This window comes from Anguilla anguilla, chromosome 1 (assembly GCF_013347855.1).
Source record: "Anguilla anguilla isolate fAngAng1 chromosome 1, fAngAng1.pri, whole genome shotgun sequence".
In the NCBI taxonomy this organism is placed as follows: Eukaryota; Metazoa; Chordata; class Actinopteri; order Anguilliformes; family Anguillidae; genus Anguilla; species Anguilla anguilla.
In genome coordinates this window covers 68668927-68692361 of record NC_049201.1, presented here as the reverse complement: position 1 = coordinate 68692361, position 23435 = coordinate 68668927, and the positions used below count along the sequence as shown (strand labels likewise).

The 23435-nt window shown below is 43.3% G+C and overlaps 1 protein-coding gene across 1 annotated transcript; it reads left to right on the top strand.

Annotated features, from left to right (window-relative positions):
- Positions 1-10: 10 nt before the first annotated feature.
- Positions 11-23424, top strand: plin6 (perilipin 6). The gene is made up of 8 exons (XM_035420167.1): positions 11-89; positions 2876-2923; positions 3375-3582; positions 4238-4320; positions 4837-5062; positions 7594-7775; positions 16943-17200; positions 22223-23424. Exons 2-8 carry the CDS (start codon positions 2894-2896, stop codon positions 22640-22642), a joined length of 1407 nt encoding a protein of 468 aa, XP_035276058.1. The 5' UTR covers positions 11-89; positions 2876-2893; the 3' UTR covers positions 22643-23424.
- The last annotated feature ends 11 nt before the right edge of the window (positions 23425-23435 follow it).

Here is a 23435-nt window from a genome sequence, read left to right as displayed (position 1 = left end):
TGAGTCAGAAGTTTAAGACCAGCAGTGCCATAAAATAGCCAGCACACACCAACATACTGCTGCAGACAGAATCCTCGAACTCCTCACAGGTAAGAAGGTTATTTTACGTACCGCAGATACAGTAGGTATCTTAATTATGTTTGTACGTGTCTTACCTAAATTGGCTAATACGACTGGGCTTTGGTCAATGGTTGATATAAGGTTTCATTTCATGAGATAATACAATTCAATAAAACCTTATTCATATTTAACTTTATATATCTAATATGAATTATAAAAAAATCACTGAAAAAAGTATTTAGAATCCTTTGCAATTATAATTCCAACAAATGAGCTTTATTTTCAAAATTGATACGGTCTGTGTAAGAAAAATATGCTTTTCAATTATATATTTTCAGTCAGATGTTACCTCGATGTTCCACAGACACCTTTGCTAATAAACTAATAACTATTAACTAGCCTACTTCATTCATTATCCGCAACAGCAATAGCAACAAATAAATAAATAAATAATATCTTTTGACGAAGCCATAATGTTTTTCCAGCAAATATAAAACAGTTTCTCAGCATATTTTAATAACATCACACCATATTTTAGACGAGGTAAAAAATAAAATAAAATAAGGGTTGCCGGAACCAAGATGTAGTTTCTAGACAACGTGATGCAGTGTCCTAACATAGACAAATAGATGTCTTAGAGATTTTGTGGACCTAGTCAAGATTTGAAGGTGGTTTTGCTCTGTATCTAATGAAAAACTGAATGTTTTTCTATGTGCCTTATGGATAGATTTATGACAAAGCTTTGATGATCATAGTTTTCCTCACACCAGGCATGACTTGCTTCACCACTGTCTGGAGAAAGTGGCACACAATGGGAATTTGATTTGCTTACTGTGGTGTCTCACATGTTGTTTGTGTCACAACCTTCTTCGTCTTCATTGTCTTCCTGTGGAAACCATGGAAGGAATAACAATATTCAAGGAGAACAGAATCATATAGTCCATATATTAGACTTGTAATCATATATGGATATATGATTATATCCATCCATGATACAGATATGACTGGACTTCGAAAAGTATATTTCAAACACGTAAAAAATAAAAAAAAATATTGACTGTTTGCCAGTATTTTCTTTGTAGCCACTACAGTTCTTATTCTTTTGCGTGTACTGTGTACAACACCAACATCCTAGCGCCCTATACACCATACTTTCATTGATCACATTTAAGACCTCTGATCACTAATACTAGGTCTGTTACTGCCAAATCTTTACACAGTATGAATATGTTCTGTGGAAAATGATTAGACCACCATCTGTCTTTAGTTTGAAAAAAGAAAAACATGTTTATGCAGTGTTTTAGTTTGCCACATCACTGAGAAAATGTAATTGCTGTCTCCCCATTCCAGTGGGAACAATTTAGCAGTTGCACCTCTTAAAATTTCATCAAAATGCCTCTCTGGGCAACAGACATGTCTGTGGAGTGTAACAAAGTTCATGAAGGCTCAGATTAATTCAGCCATACTTTCCCCTTAATTTACAATGGCATGTGCTGAATTAATATCTAATTTGTATTGCTGGATATAATTTTAATTATTGGCTTAGTTCTTGTGAACATATTTCTTTCTTAATCTCCTATTTGCTGAACATGGTGATCGCGATTGAAAAAGTAAAAAATAAATTGTATCTGTACTAGTGACATTAAGGTGGATGTTTACCTTATACACATTTGAGTTTATTATACACCGATCAGCCACAACATTAAAACCACCTGCATGATAGTACAAGCATTGTTTCTCCTGATTAATTTTTCCTGTTGAACTCAATGGAAAAAATATTCAGGAGAAACAATGCTTGTAGTATCTACTGCATATCTGGCAGCAGCATGGTGGTTGGAGGCTCATTTGATACCTTGGACCCTTGATGACTTAAAGCCATTTAGCCAACAAATGTGTTCCATACTGTATCAGCATAATTTACAGCTGAATCTAGTCCCACCCCCCAATTCCCATAGAGATCCATTCAAATGCAAAGAGTTTTTGTATCGCTTGTAGGACAACCTGACAATAAGCTATCCAGACTCTGATGATGTTGATAGGTCACAGACATCAGAAAGTCATGGCATGTAAAGGATATGCACCCAAATACAAAACATGACTCTTTTATTTGACATTATGTTAATTTGTCTAAAACACTGAAATGGGGGACTATGTATAAAAAGTGCTGTAATTACTACATGGTGAAACCAAAATGTATAAGAATACCCTTTAACAAAAGCCCTGAGTGCTCTGTGCTTTGACCATGTGTGAATTGTTTGATTACAAACAGAGAAAATAAAATATTAGATCAGAAAAAAGCAGAAAAATGCAGGTGGTTTTAATGTTGTGGCTGATCGGTGTATATTCTTTTTGTCCGTTGGTGAAAAGCCAAAAAATCTGTCTATTAAATATTGGCCAGTCTGTCGTAATTTGCACAATAGTTTATACGATGTTAATCAGCTTTTTATGCTCTAGGAATCAGGAAGTAGTTTTGGTTTTATTAACTTAATTGTACATTATTCTATAGGCAATCTTTGCCCTGTATATTTGCTCACAGGTCATACGTCTGCTTGGTACCTGTCAGCCAGCATTAGTTCAGCCTTGGTTAATGATGATGTTGTTGAGCATCCTGATTTTTGAGAAATCCCGATTTCCACGCTATGGTGCTGTGAACAGACAGAGGCATTGTGGAGCTATGGCAGCTGACATCCCCGTGGGAGAACAGGGCAGGACGGTTACCCACAGCTACGTGGAAAAATGGTTTGTTGGGGGATTTTTCTGGTCCGATACTCACGCAAGACTTGCGTAAAACCCCTTTTCCCCGTCTGTGTTTCAGAGAACTAGTTACAGGGAGATGTCGCAATCAGTACATCAGGACAGTGAGGTGAGTGTCCTTCTCCTGTCTGAACTGCAGTGGGTGCAGTGGGGCGGATCAGGGCTGCATTTGAACTCACGCTGGGCCCTAATGAGAATAATATAAGGCCATGGGGTGACAAGCCCAATGTTTGTCTGAACTGACTCACACTTTCTCTTATTAGGGGTCACTATTGTCTGATGTTATAATTATACTTGCTTTATGGGCATTTCTTTTGCGAGGGTGAGAAATGAATAAATAAAAGCCCCAGTGTATGTCTTCTTTCGGCATTGTGTATTTAATTCTGGAATCTTATGTGGTGTTTTTTAAAAAAAGAAAGAAATGACACTAACCTAAATTAAAGAGTTACATGTACTGAAAATGCACTGAAGACGTGCTATGGTTATGTAGACTGATATGCAGCCTGAGGAAAGCAGCAGTTGTTCCCCCTCTCACCCCTGCCCTCCTGTTTGCCCTCCAGTGGGTCCAGGAGAACGTGGCGGGGCGGATCGTCCGTCTGCCCCTGCTCAGCTCGGTGCTGCAGATGGTGAGCTCGGCGTACGCCGACGCCAAGGGCCGCTACGCGCTGGTGGGCCTGGTGGGAGGCGTGGCTGAGGACAGCGTCCGCAGCGTGTCCCAGGCCGCCGCCCGCCAGGCCACGCCCCTCTTGCAGAGGCTGGAGCCGCAGAGTGAGTCCACCGATGGTACCGTTCACCCGACCGACAAAGGCAGTCTCCAGCCCGTGCTTTGCACTGTATAACGCCATATTTATAGGGAAAGTTCACTTTCTGGAGTTTAAAAAATATTTTATTCCCATTTAAGTGTCTGTTTTTGATTGGCCTGGACAGATTTTGTTTGAGATAAAGTATATTTTAAATATTCACAGCTCGTCAGCTTCACAATGGCTGGTATAGGCCACTAAGGCATTTAAACTAATGCCCACTGTAAAATGTTCAGTACTAAAACAGCATGTTTTGATAAGTGCTATATAAATAATGTTATTATTATTATTACCATTATTACATTACATTACAGGCATTTAGCAGACGCTCTTATCCAGAGCGACTTACACAACTTTTACATAGCATTTTACATTGTATCCATTTATACAGCTGGATATATACTGAAGCAATGCAGGTTAAGTACCTTGCTCAAGGGTACAACGGCAGTGTCCTTACCCGGGAATCGAACCTGCGACCTTTCGGTTACAAGCGCAGTTCCTTACCCACTGTGCCACACTCCGTCCCTTATTACTATTATTACATATGGTCCCTATTGAATTAACTGTAGTCATTTCACTGTGCTGGACAGAACGTTCTCAATTTCTCCATTCTCTTCCCACAGTCAGAGTGGCCAATAGCTTCGCCAGTGTGGGTTTGGACCAGCTGGAGAAAAGAGTTCCCATCCTGCACCAGTCTGTGGAGGAGGTGGGTGTACCGCACCGTGGTGCCCTGCCACCCGCCCGTCTGCCTGCCCGTGACTCATCGAGTTGGCCTGCCCACACCTGCGCCCCTCCCCCCCCGTCCCCCCCCGCCCATCTGCATGTGCGCTGTACTCTCTCTCCCTTTCATTCCTCTGCTTTTAATGGTTCTCCCACTGTTCCCTCACTTTGCACTCACATCTTTTCTTTCCACGCCTCATTGTCTGAGAGTGCCGTTTCACCAGGTTAAATGTGCCTCTTTGCAGGCTGTTTGAGTAGCTCTTAAATTGTTCAGAATACTGAGGAATGGTTTGGACTGGTTTCTTTTTTCGTCCCTAAGGACAGGACTGAACAGAAGTTATTGTGGCATAATTGTGTGCAACCACTTAAATTTGAAAAACAAAAGTACAAACACAGACGCACAGCCACGCACTGGATTTAAATTTCATGTGCCGTTCTTAAGGGTGACTTCCTGTGCCTTCCTGGGCCTTTGTGTCACCTGTGCTTCGCTGTCCTCCCTCAGGTGATGGGTCACTTGAAAGATGCCCTCTTCCTGACCCTGGATGACGTGCAGCTGAGAGTGAACGCGGAGCTGGACCGGATTAGGGACGGGGTGGAGCGGCTGGTGGGAGGGACCCAGAATGCCCTTGGGGTCACGCTGAGGACATCCGTGGCCTTGGGGATCGACAACCTGCTGACGTACTCTGAGGAGGCCGCTGACTACTTCCTACATCTTCCACCCGATTTGCGTGAGTACTGAGAGAGAGAGAGAGAGGGGTGGGGGAAAAAGAGAGGGAGAGAGAGTGAAAGAGAGAGAGAGAGAGAGAGAGGGAACCTAGCGCTGTCTTAGTTGTCTGTTGCCTGTCTTTCCCCCAGAAAATATCTATGAAACTTGAAAACATCTGAGAACGTATAAACTAACTGGTGTATAATACGTACATGTATAGTATCAAAAACAACATCAGTTACAGTAAAATACACACCATAATTTAATTTCTAATTGCATAGACATTTCTCCTTTTTTGATTGCTGTATAATTATATCCCATAAATATGGATTTCTGGTATATGAATGCCAAATGAGCAGCTTGCATGACTGAGCCTCCTTTATACCACCTTATGGAAATGATAATGGGCTGTGCCACCTGGCGCTGCTAACAAAAAAATAAATGAGAGATTTCATATTAATTCATAGCAGAACCAGTGGCCTACATAATGCCAATGCCTTGTGCCTTTGATAGCCGTTATTTCCACAAGATGGAGATGCTGAAAGCAAGTCAGGTGACCTGGAGAGTATGTTTTTGCCAATAGCTTAATTGTTTCAGCAGAGTGAATAATAAATGATTAAACATTATAGACTCATCCATTTCCATGGCATCCGCTTCATTATTATTCATTAGTCTTATCCACGAAGCTCTTGGCTGCAGTAGTGTCTTACATGCAGACTGTGGGCTTTAGCTGGATACTCAATCTAACAGCCCCTTTATCATGGTAGTCTCACCACCGCCTGCATAAATAAAATGTAATTTAGTGATTTCTTCCTGTAAAAATGTTCTCATTGTTGTCAATGCATCCGAGTTGTAAGAATTCAGTCAATATACAGTCGACATTCATCTACCCCCGGATAAAAGAACACAAACATACATTATTTGTGCTGTGTAGATTAGAAATAAATCAATGAAAAAGGGTGCAACAAAACTTAAAAGGGTTTTATTATATGTGCAAATTTATTTGTCTGAATAAGCTATCTTTTTTTTTACCCTGAAGGCAATAAAGTTCTTCTACTGCCCACTAGAGGACGATATTATTATTTATCTTTCAAATGCCAGGCTGTGTTTCTAAGCTGCATGGAGATTTACATTTTAACCAATCATCAGCATGTTTGTTCAGGAGACTCCCAATCAGACATAAATACAAGTGAAGTGGTGTCACCCTCCAGCTCTCATGTTTAGAACTGAAATATTTTACGTCAAAAGGAAATATCATGATTTTCCTGTTTGTGTATCTGGAAAGTGTCTTCATTTAGTTGCTTAATGAACAATTAAGATACTACACCGAAATTATTGCGCAGTTTGTATTGAGCTTTACGATCGACAAGCCTTGCTGTAAATACTTTTATCGTATGGACACCAGAGGGCAGTGTTACACTGTCAGTGCCAAAGCTCTAGTTTAGCTTGATGTTCCACTGTTCAGTATTTGTCCACTGCATTACCAGAAGGCCAAGTGTGGGTGCAGGTTTTTGTTTTAGCCCAGCACTAAGACACCTGATGCTACTTATAAAAGTCTTGGCTGAAGACCATGATTAATTAATTGGCTGATTCAAGTGTCATAATGCTGGGCTAAAACAAAAACGAGCACCCACACTGGCCCTTTTCGTATAAGATTGAACACCCCTGGGTTAAACTAAAAAATAAAAAATAAATACATTCATAAAGTAGCTACCACACTTTTAATTAGAACATGATAGTAACTGAAACCAGTACTCTTAAAGGTCACATTTATTTGTGAATTACACCATATATATATATATTTTTCAAGACACTTACATGTAAGTGTAAGTCTGTATTCAGTGCAGTGTTTTATATGTAAAGTAACAAAGTATGTCATGTGCAGGTTGCAGTAACCCAGGTATTTATAGTTGGTTTTGAAAATAGCCAGGAGCATACATGGATGCTGCCCAGACTGTGTGAGTCATGCTTGATTGGGCTGTCTGATAAGAAAAACTGTATGAGGGAAGAATGTATCTGTCACTGGTGATGATCCAAGTGTCAGTGAAGTGTTAGAGATGAGATGGTACTACATTACTGATGACTGCTCTGTTGGTGTGTGTGAGAGTTTGTGTATATGTGAGAGTGTGTGTGTGCATGTGCATGCGTGCGTATTTGCATAAAATTCAGGAAATTAATCACCCCTGCTTGTACCCCTTTCCATTTTTCGCCCTCCATTTTCCATAATTCTATGATTCAGAATTTATTCATGCATTCATTATTTCATTTGTACCCTGACTTACTGCCTATCTGTGCCCTGGTTGACTGTCTCTCTGTGCCCTGGCTGACTGTCTCTCTGTGCCCTGGCTGACTGTCTCTCTGTGCCCTGGCTGTCTGTCTCTCTGTGCCCTGGTTGACTGTCTCTTTGTGCCCTGGCTGACTGTCTCTCTGTACCCTGGTTGACTGTCTCTCTGTACACTGGCTGACTGTCTCTCAGTGGCCTGGTTGACTGTCTCTCTGTGCCCTGGCTGACTGTCTCTCTGTACCCTGGATGACTGTCTCTCTGTGCCCCAGAGGGGGAGCTGGAGCTGAGGAGGCAGGAGTACGAGGATGAGAATGACGAAGAGGAGCCGGGAATGTGGACTCGTGTGCGCAGTCTGCAGCTCTGGCTGAACCTGTACCTGTACCACCGTGCCCTGCTGCTGATGGCTAGCCTGCAGCCCATCCAGTACATCCTGGGGGGGCTCAGCGACACGGTGAGCAGAACCCCCGCCCCCCCCCCCGCCCCTTCCCTAACACCCCTTAACCAGCCAGTATAGGTAATGGAAACCCTGGTGCTACAGAGCCACAGAGTATGCTGGGCTTTTATTAACATAAAATCAGCAACCAGTTCAGATGCAAAGAAGTAAAGTGAATCAGCAGTGAGATGAACTGCTTTAATTAATCAATGAAGTTGATTCACTGTGGATTTCCAGGACCAGGGTCAGCCAGCCCTGAGTCAGCATCTCATTCCCCCAAATCCCTTCACAGCCTCCCTCCATGAAGTGTCATTGCACTTTATTTGCATAGCACTTACACAGCTCATGTCTAGCATGCTGCCTGTGCATACTGCTGGCTTTTGTATCGAGGCACATGCAGTTTATGGGTATAAAAACCCATCAGTGAGTCAAAATACGATACAGCGCTGAAGCCTCTGTGTGTTGTATGAGCTGTATAATACAGTGCTGTTGGCCATAACTATTCACCTTTGAAGAGAATGGAATGCCATATATTTCTTGGGTAAAAGCTTATTCCGGACCAAAGGCCTTGTCATGTTCTCCCCGAGTTTGGTAAAGGGAGAAGGTGATGCTCACTGAGTATTTATAGCTCTATATTCAGCGGTGCAGCAGTTTCCATGGGATTCACACTCACCACTTTAGCCTAGTTGAGTGGAATAAACTCAGCCGGTGGCACAGTGAGTCAGATTGCCCTCACGGTAGAGAGGCAGCCTGCAGCTGCGCAAAGGCTAATGCTTCTCAGCTTCATAAATTTAAAAAAAGCAATACTTAATTTATGCTGCATTATATAACACTGACTAAACTAAAGTATTAGAAAGCTCCAAGTTGTCATAGAAATTAAGGGTGTTGGCATCACTTACATTTAAAATATCGATATCCACTTAATGACGTTAAACAACCTGCTATAATTAGTTTGTTAATGACACAGAAAATCTTTTTTTTTTTTTACCCTGGAGATAATGGAAAGCAATGGTTTCCAGTTGTGAAAAGGGATGGGTTAATTTGACATCATTACTCTACACAAAGAAGACAGGAACATAGCATGCCGAAAGAGGAATAAGAATAGCCTGCAGCATAGAAGCTTCAGATGTGGAATGTCATTTCCTCTGAGCATCTCATATTATTGAGAGGTACTAGCCTTCCCGTCTAAGAATTTCACTGCTATTCTCCATCCCACTTATGGAAATATGATCTGAGGAGTCAGATACCCCTTCAAAAGGTCAAGAGCCCCATCATCAAAACCAACTTCAGTTGGAAAGCCTTTTAAAACACAGCTTTTTCCCCCAGCAGGCAGAACTGTAATCAGGAAATAATGTTCACATGTTGACATTTTTTGTACTATAATCCTTGGAAGAGAAAAATTCCCCATGCAGCCCAGGTTTGTGCAGGATTGTGTGGTGTAGCATTGTCAACCGCAGTGTAGCAACGCTACTGTTTCGCTACTGTTGTGAATGTAATATGCAGATTTATAAAATGGATTGATAAAGATAAATAGTATAAATACAGTATTACATTACATTACATCCAGGTATGGAAGCCATACAGTGCTTTGTCATTCACAGAGCACAACATGTGTTATAGTTCCTGATAAGTGGTCTTTATCTTTCCTGTAAGCAGGGATCTGTTTATGCATTCCTCACTCCTTTCACTTTCATCTTTCGTAAAGAGGCTAATGTCTCCGCTTAATCAGGTTATGTAAAGAATGATCAGCACGCCCAGTATTTGGCCAGTTCATTTGACTTCTCTGTGAGCTGCTTAAGTGGGTGTGAGGTGAATGATATTATCCTCCTCTACCTTTCTCCTTTTCAGAATTTGGTTTACATATACAGTAATATGGTCAGTGTTTCTGTGAAAAGGTCAAGCATCACAAACATTTAAAAAATATATTCATGAGCTATGGTTCTATCATATTCTACATTGTTATTTTCACCAATGTTGTTTTGGAGGAAGAGAACATATAAATTCAATACAACTGCTGTAATTAATTCATAAAACTGTTTCAGTTGTACCTATTTTTGTCATTTCCGATGTAATTTTAGCACTTCGTCAAAGCATATGAGTCAGTGTCTTAAGAGCTCCAAGGCTGTGTATAATCAATGTTTCTGAAGCCTGAAATTATACAGAGGGCTAGTGATTGACTCTTGGTGAGTGTATTAATGTGAAATATACAGACACACAGGGAGCAACGTACTTCGCTTTTGTACTGGATAAGTCATCATAACAGACCACTAAGAACATGTTCTGTGGCGGTTTCATTAATGGCTGACTATTTTCTGATTGGATGAGAGTTTTGTTGATTGAGGTAAATGACAAGTTAGATGCTGGCAGTTCTGCCACAGCAGATTCCCTTAGTTTTTTTTTTGTTTTTCCAGATAACAGCAATGCTTTGAAATAGGATGGATTTTTCTTTTTAGCACAGCCAGGGGTATGTTTCTCATGCAGTGCACACATTTTTAAGCCCTGAAGATAATAATAATAATGAAGCCCAAATAAACATTCAGAAGCGAAGATGGCGGCGTTGAAAGCCTGGATCTCCGTTAACCGTTATCCGTTATTTACTTTGAAGGAGCCTTGAAGAACATCAAAACATCCTCCCTCTCTTTAACTCGGCGCGGTTCGGGGTGAAAATAGCTAGGCTACGTGCCCCGTGCCATGGCTTGGGCAGTCAGATTGCTCCTGGCACTCGCCGCGCTTCCTGCCTACATGAGCAGACGCAGGGCCTCGTCCTGGGAGGACCCGACTCGGCTAATTAAATGTTCCAGACCCGGGTCCCAGGGGTTCGGCCAATGAGAGGGCGGGAGGGAAACCCCAGTGTGACGCCCAGTCCTCGTCTGAAAGGAGAGGGGAGAGGAAAGAAACACAAACAGGTGGCACGTATATCCCATAACAATTCTGCAAGACACTGGTAGATATACCCACCTACAGTATGTTCTTATATCCTCTTCATACATATCTCTTTATTTGAGGGATAGAATGTATGAAAGTGTATCTATACAACTGCGTGCAAAAGTTTGGCCACCCATGGTCAGTCTACATTAGAAGGAATCTCTATGTGAACAGAACAGATGTTTACTTGGTGATGCTGTGGGAAAATTTCATTCAAGAGTGCATGCAAGGGCACCTATTAATTTCTCTCAGGTAGAAGAGTTCTACAAGAAAGAGTAGGAAAAAATTCCCAAAATTCATTTATGTAAGGACTTAGCTGGCTGCAGGAAATGTGTTGAAGCTGTTAGATCTGCCAAAAGGAGGTGTTGCTAAGTACTGACTGACAGGGGCGCCCTGTCTTTCACTCATGCAATCTTCACTTTAGTTTATTATTTTCAGTCTGTGCTAAACACAAATAAATAGCAGTCGTGCGTTAAGATTTGCAGAAAGATGCCATGTTAGAGGTCGAGCCAAGCCAAAGAAAATGTGATATGTTTTTCTTTGTCCAAACATCTGCGCGGAGCCGGGCTGCGAGCGGGGAAAGAATGTGCGATCGTCTGGCCCGATAGGGCGGCAGAGATCGAGGCTTGTGCCCCGTGGGATGCGGGCCTACGTGAGGCCCGGAGCTCGCTGCTCCGGGACGGAGACGGACTGATAAGGAGCGGACAGCAGAGGGCAAGGGCGGGGGAAAACCGGCTTGGGACAAAGTGTGACAAAAAAAAAGTGTGTCTGGTTTTCGGTTATGGGACGGTGATTTGCAGTAGTCTGTGGAAATTTGTTCTTTTAACTTGAATTTTATAAGCAAGTCTTATGATTGGGGGAATTAAGTACACGTAATGAATGATAGAAGAAGAGGTTCTGTCTGGCTGACTGAGTGCTCAAATGACGTCCAGTCAGCCCTGATTGAGCCTTCCCTGTGTTACTTAACCGTCTTGAATCAAAGTCTAATTTAATTCCACTCGTACATTCAAATGTAAAGCCACTTCTTCAAAGCCACGGGCTCTGTGGGTTTAAATCTAATCGGAGGCACCAGGATAATGGCTCGGCGTCGTTAGCCTGCCCCTTCACACAGAAACAGGCTGGGCAGCGTCAGCTGGTCTCACTGCCGTAGGGGCCTGTGTAACCCGGGTCCACGTGCTCGTTATGCTGCACCTGGCAGGCTCTGTCCTCTGCGCATCGCCTGTGCCCGTCGCCTTCAATCCACAGGTAGTAAGGACGCAGAATTGGCCTGGTTCTTTCTGTATTACTCTCTCTCTTTCTGTATTCTGTGACTCTCCCAGACAGTATTTGCCGGAGTGACTTGGCAATGAGGGTGATAGAATATACAGTATGGGACATGTGGGGATTTAGGCAAAGTTGTTCAAGCATAAATCTTATTTTTATTGATATATTTGTTTTGACATTAGCCATTATCCATTGCATCAAATGGAGTATTAGTGGAAATACAAGTACCTGGCAAAGTATTAAAGTACAAAAGTACAGTTTATGAAAGAATGTTTTGGTTTGTCAACAATTGCAACAATTATTTTATTGGTAATTCCGTTTTAACTATATTTCAGTTGTATATAGTTGGTTACTACACACAAAAACATTTACCTTTTACAGAAGAATGATAATTCAGTGGTACAGTCATATAGTTCAAGCATACTACAGGCATAGTGCTCTGGAACTAATTCATTTTGGGAATCCAAGGAACAGACCAAAGGCATGAGTGTTCTGAAGCCAATTAAAGGCTTCAGTGACTCTGTTCTGTTCTGTTCTGTTCTGTTCTGACATCAGTGAAGGGCTTGTGCTAGAAGATGTGGAGAGAGATAGAGAATGGGAGACGGTCAGCTGAGAGACAACAAGACCTAGTGAAGAGAAATAGAACTGGATTAGGTGAGGACAGTACAAAAGTGAGTGAGCAGAGGAAGGAGAGAGTGAAAGAAAGAGAGAGACAGAGAGAGAGTGAGCACCTAGTGCTGTCCTTAAATTGTATGTTGTCCGTCCCCCAGAAAATAGTTGTACAGCGAGTGAAGAGAGATTGAGAAGTTCTAGATAATGTTTTGGGTTTTTCCAGCACTGGAGGAGTGGTCTGCTAAAGTTAGGTATCAGTAAGAGGCTAAAATAGGTGGTGAAAAATTGGCAGGTGTGAGTCATATACAACAGTGCTATGTAAGCAGATGGGCATAGTGATAACTTTTACAAGAGGTAGGCTACTAAGAGGACAGGGAGGGAGACTCAGAATGTTTCTGAGTCCATGATCTCAGCTAGGGTTGATTTAAATAGTATCAGTACATCAAGGCTTTTCATTTTCTGCTTTTTATTTGCCCTTTTTTGAAGCCTCAGAAAGTAGTTTCCATTTTGGGAAATATATGTGCAGAACCTGGACTGAACACAAGCACAAACAAGCTCTGAAGAGTGTTTTCCTTTCAGGCGACTCTGCCAGCATGCCGTTATATATAAATTACAGCCGTGCATGTAAAAACGACAGACCCCTTTCAGTGTCTGTTCCTTTCAACACTGCTCCGTGCCAGAATTGATCAACACAAATATCCATAATTAGCAGTTAGTAAGAACTACTAATTTCTCATTCACCAAATTGTACATGACCTGTCAGTATGAAAAGACACATTCTGTACAGTCTGCAGGGGGAATGCAGGTCCTCACTTAAACCAGATTCTTGCATTCTGTGGCTGGTCTTCCAGTGAGGAAAAGAGAGAATATAGATGTCTAGAGGGGTGTAAATCTAGGTTGCAAGACATTTGGACATAAACGGACTAGGTTAACCCCAGTATAGCTCAGGTTTTACCCGGATTTAGCCTGGTTATGTCCTAGTTGGCTAAAAAAACATGCACCAAATATAGCTGGGTTTTCACCAGAAAAGATGGTGTTTCACCATCTTCACGGACTTTTCACCACATAAATGTTCACTGGACTGTGACTTCCCCTCTCTCAGTACCCCCTTACCCTTTAAATTGTCCACCAGGCAGAGCTTGCTGGTCCCAGGCAAGATATTTGCGGTGTTCTGTTTAGGAAAGCACTGCCATTTGTGCTTTTGTAGCTGATTTTGTTCCAAACAAAGAGTGTATGATAATAAATAACAGACAATATTATGTGATCTTTGATTATGAAAGGGATTTTCAATGTTCGGTTATTTCATTTATTTGTTCATTTTAACCATTTATCCTGCATATCCTGTTTTTATTCCAAATTTTGGGAGGACCAATTGTATATATAGACTGTTTTGTGATCACAACAGCCCATTACAGGAGAGACAGTTAGTAAGCTATGCCTTGTCTTGCCATCAGGAAAGACCTTATATGGCAGTAGGAAGGCAGGCGTATTTTGATAATAATAATCTTGATGTAAACACTACAGACAGTACAGGCAGCTGACATCGTTTTTTGTCCAAAAATGCAGGAAAGAAAATCTGAACTATTTGAAAAATTAGCCAACGAGAAATATAAAATAGAAAAAAAGAGCACGTGGATAATCCTACATACCACACTATACGATTGATGTATTGAATAAAATAAAAATATTTATTATTTAAAAAATATGCTATTGCTTTCTTTCCTGCTACTGCTGCTACATGTGCTGTTTATCGAGTGTTCCGTATGGACAACCACCTTCATTTTTCACTCACACATTTAATTCTGTTCTTCCTACAAGGGAAATTTCAATAGAGGCCCAGTGCTCCTGTGTGCCTGTGATGTGCTGTAAGAAATGATAATTACTTCCAAAGAACTGCCCATCCTGGAATAGTCCAGAACCACTGGCTTGATGTGAAGAGGCTTTTAGATAGCTTCCCCGACAGTACCTATGCCGTGCACTGCACTGGATTGGCCTGCATTAACTAATTGCCCCTTTTTGTTAAACCTAATAGCTAGACGTGTGTAGCCTACTGCGTCATTAGGTGACATAGCTATTTAAAGCACTTCCGTCTTCCAGAGACCAACAGTGTGGAGACCCCTGTTCGTATCGTTAGCCTGACTTCTGTCTTACAGAAGCAGCCGAGCTGGTGTTCGGCACCCTGCTGTTTCCGTGGTCTGCCTGACCCATATAATGGCTGCTCTGTGCCCTCATTAAACAGCTCTCTGCCCGCCTTCTGATGTGCAGAGGCTGTCGCTGTTGTATTTGGAGCTTGAGAGCCAGCGGGAGACTGAGGCTGAATCCTGCTTCACACTGCCTCCTGTGATAAGTAACAGGCTGCTTATACAGGCAGGTTGGAGAGGAGCCACACTGTGCAGGACCTGGGAGAATAAGGGGTCAGGATAGGGGGTTTGTCTGTGTGTGTGCATGTGCATGTGCACGTGCATATGCGTGTGTATGTGTGTGTGTGCCTGTGCATGTGCATATGCATATGAGTGTGTGTTTGTGTGTGAATGTGTAAGTGTGTGTGTGTGTGCATGTGTGTAAGTGTATATGTATGTGTGTGTGTGTGTGTTTGGCATGTTGTCTAAGTGTTTCTCCTTCACACTTAATCACCTGATTGTGTATCTGATTCAACATTACTCATTCACACATTCATCCCTTTGTAAGCAAAAATTCTGAGTCATCTCGTTGGCTGGTGTAATGCTTCGCATTAATCAAAGTCATCAATGGTATCGCATGCTACCTCCATCATGATGGACAGTGTTTTGATGAATGTCTAAGCACTAAGTACTATGGGCTGTGTGGAGCTGGGAAATCCTGTCATCACGGGTGGGTGGGTGGATCCAGCATGTGTGTGTGCATGTGTAACACTGGACTAACAGAGGACTGGTGCCAAATCATGAGAGTCAAGTGCATGAGAAGAACTGGCAGCAGTTACAATTTCCCAGCAATTGGCGGCTAGTAATTGGAGAGAAAGGCTATGGCTGGTAGCCCGCGGGGTCAAAGCCCACTTTAAAGGCACTCGTTAAAAATACTGCGGGCACTCTGAAAGGCAGGCGATCAGAAAGGTGACTCTGCTAGGGGCGTTTGCTGACAGAACCTGGCTGCTGTGGCCCAGCCCTGACCGCCAGCTGCCAGCGTGGTGGCGTGGCGTCACGTTTGACCCACATCTCCACTCCGGTGCAGAACTCGCTCACCAGGAGACTCTTCTGACCGAGCAGAGAGATCAGGATGCCTATCGGTCTGTCCAGCCTATTTTCTCTATTAAATGAGGGGGAAGGGGGGGGGGGGGGGGGGGGGCCTTGAACTGAGGGAACACAGGAGGTCGCTGAAAGAGAGGAGGTCGCTGATGTGGCCCAGGATGTTTTTTTGTGCCTGTGCTTGTCCATCTGGCTGCTGCTCTACAAACTGGGCACTGTGGTGTCTGATTCACGTGCCGAGCTTTGAATGTGCTCTTTCTCTGCTCCCTTATTATGGACCTTATTATGCTCAATTTTTAATTAGATTTTGGGCTGCCCATTTGCATTTTGGCTGGAAAAGGGTGTCTGGAAAATGGAGAAAATTTGGGTCAATGCTTTCTATTATATAGTTTGAATGGAGGTACTGTAGTTCACAGTATGAAATCTGACAGTACTTTGACACTACAGTACTGCATTCACATTATAATACACAAACATGACAGAAGTAGAATCTTTTCCCTTTAATGTCTGCAGTTCAATAGATCACTATCTCTATCTGAACCAAGGAAAAGGGGCTAAATTAAATAATAAAAAGCATTCTTAACAGAGGAACAAATCACATTTTTTAGGGGTTTTAATGACATTGTGGCTGTCAGTCCTTGCTACACAGGGTAGTGGTAACTTGCTTCAGACCTTCTGAACCCTGCTGGTTAGATGAAATACAATGAGGAAAGCTTTAGGAACTGAGGCTTGTGATTGGTTGGCATTTGGGGTGACTTTTAGTACCCCCTGTAGAGTCATATTGATCCAGGCAGAGGAGGGGAGGAGGGGTTCTGTTAAATGAGGTCAGAAGGTCTATAACAGGCCAGGCATGGTCACTCTCCACATGAGCTTCATTGACTCCGCTCATGAGTTCATTAATTTCCTTAACTGTGCAGTACTTCAGACAAACTTTGTGATTTTTGCAGATGTGAGCTTCCTGATGCTGCTCAGTAGTTTGAGGATGATCCCCTGCTGACAGCCAACACTCTTGTCAGCTGCACAGAATCCTTCCTGAGATGCACCAGCCAGCTTCCCTCACAGTTTACTGTACTTTGAACATGTTTGGGTCATAAAAAAATCAAACCATTGAGGGTAACATCCATCTTTGTCTCTCTCTCTCTCTCTCCTACCTCTCGTTAACAGATGGGTCTAACCCAGCTGGTGGAGGCAGTTATCCGGCTGTCTCGGCGACTCATGACTTTCACCGTTGCCCGGGGACACCAGCTGGTGGCACTGAAGGATGCGGTCGTGAGCCAGCTCTCTGAGGTGATCCGCATGGCCTTGGAGCTGCCTCCCATCAGCCGGGCCCTGGATAACCTGGCCGTGTTTCTGAGTGATCTGCAGGAGCTGAGCAAGCTCCTCCTCCAGCTGCTGATCAACACCACTCCGCTCTACAACATGGTGAGGATCCCACCGCTGACACCATGACATCGTTATATCATGGCACTCTATTAGATGGGCTAAGATGTGTGTATGTATTTTTGAGTTTCCTTTTGTGTGTGTGTGTGTGTGTGTGTACACGTATGTGTCTGTTATTCCCCTGTGTTGGATATTATATAATCTGGAGTGTTGCATGTTACATACTTAATTATCAGCAAAAACTTTCTAAATAAATAACGTTAAAATAAATGTTGAGAAAACATCCGTGAGTCTTGCCCATGAAGTACAGTTTATTGCAGTGTTTTTTTGTTTTTTTTATTTTTGTAACTTTTCAGTATCAAAATTAATTGTTCTTTAGAGAAAATACTGTGTATCCAATTTTTCTCTGATTTAAGCAGTTTACATTATCATCTGCAGAATGTTTCTTAATATTGGAGCATCTCTGCCCCGCCCCACTCCAAGAGGACACAGGAGCCCCTGTGGTGGGAACCTCAGAGCTCTAAGAACTAAATGTGAAATGCTCAGAAATAATACATCAATCATCTTGACTTAATCAGCACTGATTTAGTAAGGCTTTAGGAAGCTGGCCATTCAAAGCTCTTCACTGTGGAACCCAAGGGTTACCGTGTCAATCTGTGTCAGAGCATGAAACATCCAGCAGCGTTTAGCCTCCTCACGTGCCTCTCCTTCGGCGGCTAGGCTAGCGATACAGGCCGAACAGGTGTGGAGTTGGGTGCCTGATGCAGGCTGTTGAGTGAGAGCGAAGTGTCGGCCAGGTGCGTGAGAGAGGAGAGAGGAGGGTCCTGTGTTCGGCTGCCGTGGCCTGCGTGTCTTTCCGCTTCTGAAATGTGCGGAATGCGGAGACGACGGGGAGCGCAGGACGCTCACCGCCATGTCAGGAATGCCCATCTTTTAGCCGCCGTCCAGGAGACTCACGTTACTTATTTGAAAAGAGGTCCTTGTTTCGGCCGGACTGCACGTCTCATGCCCTATATAACATAGCATAATGACGAGAATAGGCCATTCAGCCCAACAATTCTGGCCAGTTTCCTGACTAAATTGTACCTAGCGCTCTGATTACCTACAGGCTAGATAGTATCTAACACTGTATCAAGCCTAGTCTTGAAAATCCCCAGAGATTCTGTCTCTTTTTCGTGACCTGGCAGGCTATTCCACAAATTGAATATTCTATGCATGAAAAAAAAAAATTCCTAAGGTCTGCACGGAATTTATGTTTTGCTAATTTCCATTTATGTCCCCTCATTCTACTAACAGAATTCAACCTAAAGAATATCTTGTAGTTCACTTTGTTGATCCCATTGATGAATTTAACAGCCTCAATCAAATCACCCCTGAGTCTCCTTTTACTAAGCTTGAAGAGATTAAGCATCTTAAGTATTTCCTCATAGCTTTTATCTTTCATACCAGGAATCAATTTGGTTGCTTTTCTTTGAACCTTTTCCAGAGCCTCTATATCTTTCTTGTAGTACGGTCCCCAGAACTACACACAATACTCCAAGTGTGGTATAACAAATGTATTGTATAAGATACGTAATATATTGTATAAGATAAGCAATATGTCACTCTATATGTTAAGAGTGATGACCACAGTGGTCACTAACAGTTAACGGTTGCCCTCCATGCTTATTTGTCACAGTCCAGGGGGAGAAACCCACACTAATGAAATCACGACATGCAGAAGGGGAAAGCACACAACTAAATGTATTCATCTGCATTTTAAATCATGGCTAAAAATAATGCATGTATTTTTTTCTAACAGTGATACAGCATAATCACACAATTTCTGTCAGAAGTAAAAGGGGCACAATAAAAAGAACACATAGGCCTTTCTTAGTCATTTTTGTATTGGCCAAATAGTAAAAGAATTCTTGGACTCAATGGTTTTAGTGGGAGTGTACCTCCAAAATAAGTAAGGGAGACACATACACAAGCCATGATGTGAGGGGTAGGTACCGTAAGTGCTGTCAGTTGATGGTTTGGCACACTGACACTCTAGGGGATCGGCATCATGCCATTGTCCTGCATGAGACCTTCTGGGGAGACTGTCATGTTCCAATGCACACTTAGGAACGTAACCTATTTCAGCAGGGGTCACTGCACACCCAGACTTAAGACTCTGGGCAGCTAGCTTGCTAAATGCTGCTTCCTTGGCTGCTGTCTTGGGGGTCCAGGAACCAGCAAATGGTACCTATGTGCCAAGAGGTGACTGTACAGTATCTGCCAATGTGACTGATCTTGTGTGAGTTGGAGTTTCTCTTCTGTCCTCTGTGGAGTCACTCCTGAGTGATTGTCTCCGAATCTGAGACTAGTGCTTCTGTGTATGCGTGTGTGTGTGTGTGTGTGTGTGCATGCGTGCCTGCGTGTGCGTGTGTGTGTGTATGTGTGCATGCGTGCCTGTGTATGCGTGTGTGTGTGTGTGTGTGCATGCATGCCTGTGTGTGCGTGTGTCTACATGTGCGCTTATGGTTATGCCTGTGCGGGGGCGAGCTGGAGATGTGATGGGCACGATAAGAAATGTGCTTCCCGCATTTCCATTGTTTACCGGCAGCCACTGGCTTAATTTCCTTCAGGTGCTGAGAGATCAATGATATGTTATTTGGGTTCTGTCTCGGTACAGGAACTGTGTACCCAAGCCTAGAGAGATAAGAGGTCTTTCCAGAGTCTGAGATGGGGCTCCTGGATGTGATTTCCTGTACACTGGTAGCAGATTTTCAGGGGATGGATGTAATGAAAGATCAGTCTTGAGTCACCACCTGTGAACAGCTGGTAACCTTCCGGCTGCCTCGAACCATAAATATCAATGATTTCTCCAGCTTCTGCCAATAAAAGAAAGTGGGGAATAGGCAGCACTCCCATGAATCAGTTATTGGATAGACCAATACGCCTAGTTTCACATCTTCACTGTTAAAAATATAGACTTAAAAAATAGCAAAAAAAGGTCCTGTAACCACATTTCAGCTAGTCAGTCTTCCTCAGGGCATGATTATGAGAGTGATACATTGTGTTTTTTCAAACACTGAATAGAAGAGTCACAGGCGCTTGCAATGTGCAGATGCTGGTGAACCATAATTGGCATTATTGTAATATATATTGCCATTGCATAATCTGTATTTACAGCTATTTACCCTTGCCCCAGGGGCATTGCACTCGACCTGTGTGTGCATGCTTGTGCGTTGTTTGTGAGTGCCTGTCTGCAGCGAGACAATGCTCAGACAGAATTGGAGATGACTGGGTGGCAGCATGTCCATCCTGTCTTATTGAATATGGAGTGCCGTGAGGTGGCAGTCTGCAGGAACTCCTGCATAATGCAGTAGAAATGGAATGTTACAGGCTATTCCTCCAATAGCTAAGCTGCAGACTTCAAGAGGTTTTGCCTTTACGTTTTTTTTACATTGTTTTTTGAAAGATGCACATTATAGGGAGAGGCATACTGGTCTGATTTTACACCCAAGCACTATAAAGCCATGACATCTCTCAGCTCATCATGTGTCATCATGTGTCATCAAAGACTGGCATGTAAATTGTTTTTTCAGTAATCAGCATTGAGGGGATTGGTTGATCTGGCAAGCTTTTATATTAGCCGTTTTTGGCCACAGTAGGAGGAAAAGTACTGACTCTGAGTCATCTGGGTTCAAACACAGCCACTGAGTGATGAATTGTGATTCACAGAATGAAGATTAGCCTAATCAATGGAGACAGTTTGACCTCTCAGGGGAAGAAAATAGCATGTAATTACACTCATTCTGGCCTTAGCTTGACAAACAGCCAAAGACTGCCGTTGTGTTTGTCAGATGAGTCATTCATCTTCCATTCACAACACTATCATCACTGCATGTGCTGTGCATGCGCTCAAATGCATCATTTTTCATAAAGAATGATACATTGAGCTGGTGTCCATCCCAGGACCTGCACCTTAACCATCTCATGATTCTAGTTTCTCGGCCTCTCTTTCTGTCATTGCCATTCTATTAAAGGTTACCCATCAGAACATTTTTGCTGCACCCTTAACTGGAATTGTCCTGTATCAGAGACAGAGACAAGAACCCTTATCTTCTAAGCCTTCGATTGCCCTGATATAGAAACACTTACTGGCTTGTTCAGTCATGATTTTCAGTGGGAAGGACTGGTATAGAGTGGGGAACAAATTAGCCTTGAATGTAATTACTGTTTAATCATCAAAATGGATGGTTCTGTCTCTCTCTTTGAAGGATTTTAGCAGGAGTATGTTCATGCATCACAATGCCCAAATTGTGGCCCAAAGTCAGAGAAGCACACTCTCTTATACACATACACAATTTCTCTTTGTGGCAAGTGGTTTAAATGAGCACACAGTTAAAATGGGCTTCACAGTTTCTGTTCACGCCGTTTCTTTCCTGCTTGCAGTGCCAGCCCATCTTTTTACCCATGTAAGCAACCATTTAGGGCCCTGGCACAGTTATGAGGCCCCCGTGTTTTTTTTATTTATCATTTTATTATTTATTATTTTGGGGCCAATTTTCAAGATCTCACCTATGGCCCCACGGACTCATGGACCAGCTCTGTCTGTTCAGGTCTGTTTAGGTTCATTTTCACAGCTGTATTTTCATTATATTGATTAATTGTCCTTGTTGTTATTCATTTGCATTGAAAAATGCAGACGATTAATTGGCTTAAGACAGCAAATGGTTTGGATATCTGGCGTTCTTGTTAGGAGAAATGCTCTGTGGTATTTCCTCTCTTCACCTCAGTGTTCTCCTTGCTATCCACTGTGTGTCTCTCTCTCTCTCCTGTCCTCCTTTGTTTCTCTTGCTCCACCCTCTCCTTTTCATCTGGTCACAAATGTGTCCTCAATGCATATGCATATCCCTTATGCATATGCTCTCCCCTTTCTCCTCAACTTATCTGTATTCCACCTCTATACATTCACCTGTGTGTAATTTATTTCTCCTCATACTTTCTCCTCTTTGTTCGCTCTGTCCCCACCCTTTGAATCCTCTGTCCTTTCTCCCCTCCGTCTGTCCTCTGCTCGTCTCAATCTCTCAGCTGCAGAAGCCAGCGGAGCAGCAGCTGGAGGACTATCTGATCCAGGAGTACCTGTCCGAGAGCGACTCCTCCCGCCGCGCCTCCGTCAACAGCCTGCTCCTCAAGACGCCGGACGGCCGCCCCCGCCGCCGCCGGAGCCTGTACTCCCGCTTCCGCCGTGGCTCGTCCGGCGCCAACCCCTCCGACGGGCGGCGGGGGAGTCTGAAGCAGCAGGACAGCCTGCCCGCCCCGCCCCCGGAGGTCGACGCCACGCCCGATCCCTCCGCCGGCGCGGCCCGCCGCCGCTCCTCCGCCACCGAGGCCCTGCTGGCCCCCATCAAGCAGCTGGTCTCTCAGGGCCAGCGGGCCCTGGAGTATCTCAGCCCCGCCCCACACCCAGAGGACACAGGAGCCCCTGTGGAGGAAGCCTCAGAGCCCTAAGCCCAAGAGCGTGTGTATCCAGTGTGAAGCCCAATAAATACGACTAGATAACAAATAGATAATATTAGCCAAGGACTGTCATTAGAAGTAATCATTCTTGAGCTTTTCATTGTTGAGCTGTGTCAGCCACTGTTCCCTCATGCATATGAGAATGTATTCATGTTTAGATTTGTACTTGGTTATTGGCCCCAGCCGAGATATAAATCTGAAAGATAACAACTTGCAGCGAGTGAAGCATCTTCCTATGGACTAAGGGTCATTTGGAGTCCCTTGTGAAGTCTTATTTATCCTTTGCCCACAGGAAGGGCCCTTTCTGTGCACTAGAAACTAAAAATATTTCAGAAGGAATAAATTGCCCCACATTTATAGACTGTGTTTTCCCCTGTAGACGGTAGATGCTGTCTGTTCTTACCCCCTTTGATTGCTCTCCCTGCTCTGACTCACAACCATAATGAGCGCTGGATGTACTAGCGCAAGGAGTAGCACAGCTGCAGTACACTTCCACTGGCAGGAGCCTGTGTGATCAGGCCCTTAATTTAGACTGTATGACAGGTATGATGTGTGAAACAGTACTGCATGGCCCCCGTCACCAATCTCTTCAAGCCAATCCCCCCTTCCACCACCATGCTAGTACAAATACGTCCATTTTAATCTGTCAATTAAAAATACCAAAAACAAATTTGTTTCAGAATGTAACTGGAAACAGAATTGGGTGACGTGGCATCCTCATTAGGAAAAATGCTTTTTATCTTTCCCTCAGTGTTTCCATCATTCTTACCTCACTGTTCTCCCA

What these genes read in the sequence shown, in the direction of transcription:
- plin6 (XM_035420167.1), top strand. Translation starts at nt 2,894, where the DNA reads ATGTCGCAATCAGTACATCAGGACAGTGAG. An exon ending in TGCACCAGTCTGTGGAGGAG is followed by an intron (nt 4,321 to 4,836) that starts GTGGGTGTACCG and finishes GTCCTCCCTCAG; the next exon opens with GTGATGGGTCACTTGAAAGA. An exon ending in TGGGGGGGCTCAGCGACACG is followed by an intron (nt 7,776 to 16,942) that starts GTGAGCAGAACC and finishes TCTCGTTAACAG; the next exon opens with ATGGGTCTAACCCAGCTGGT.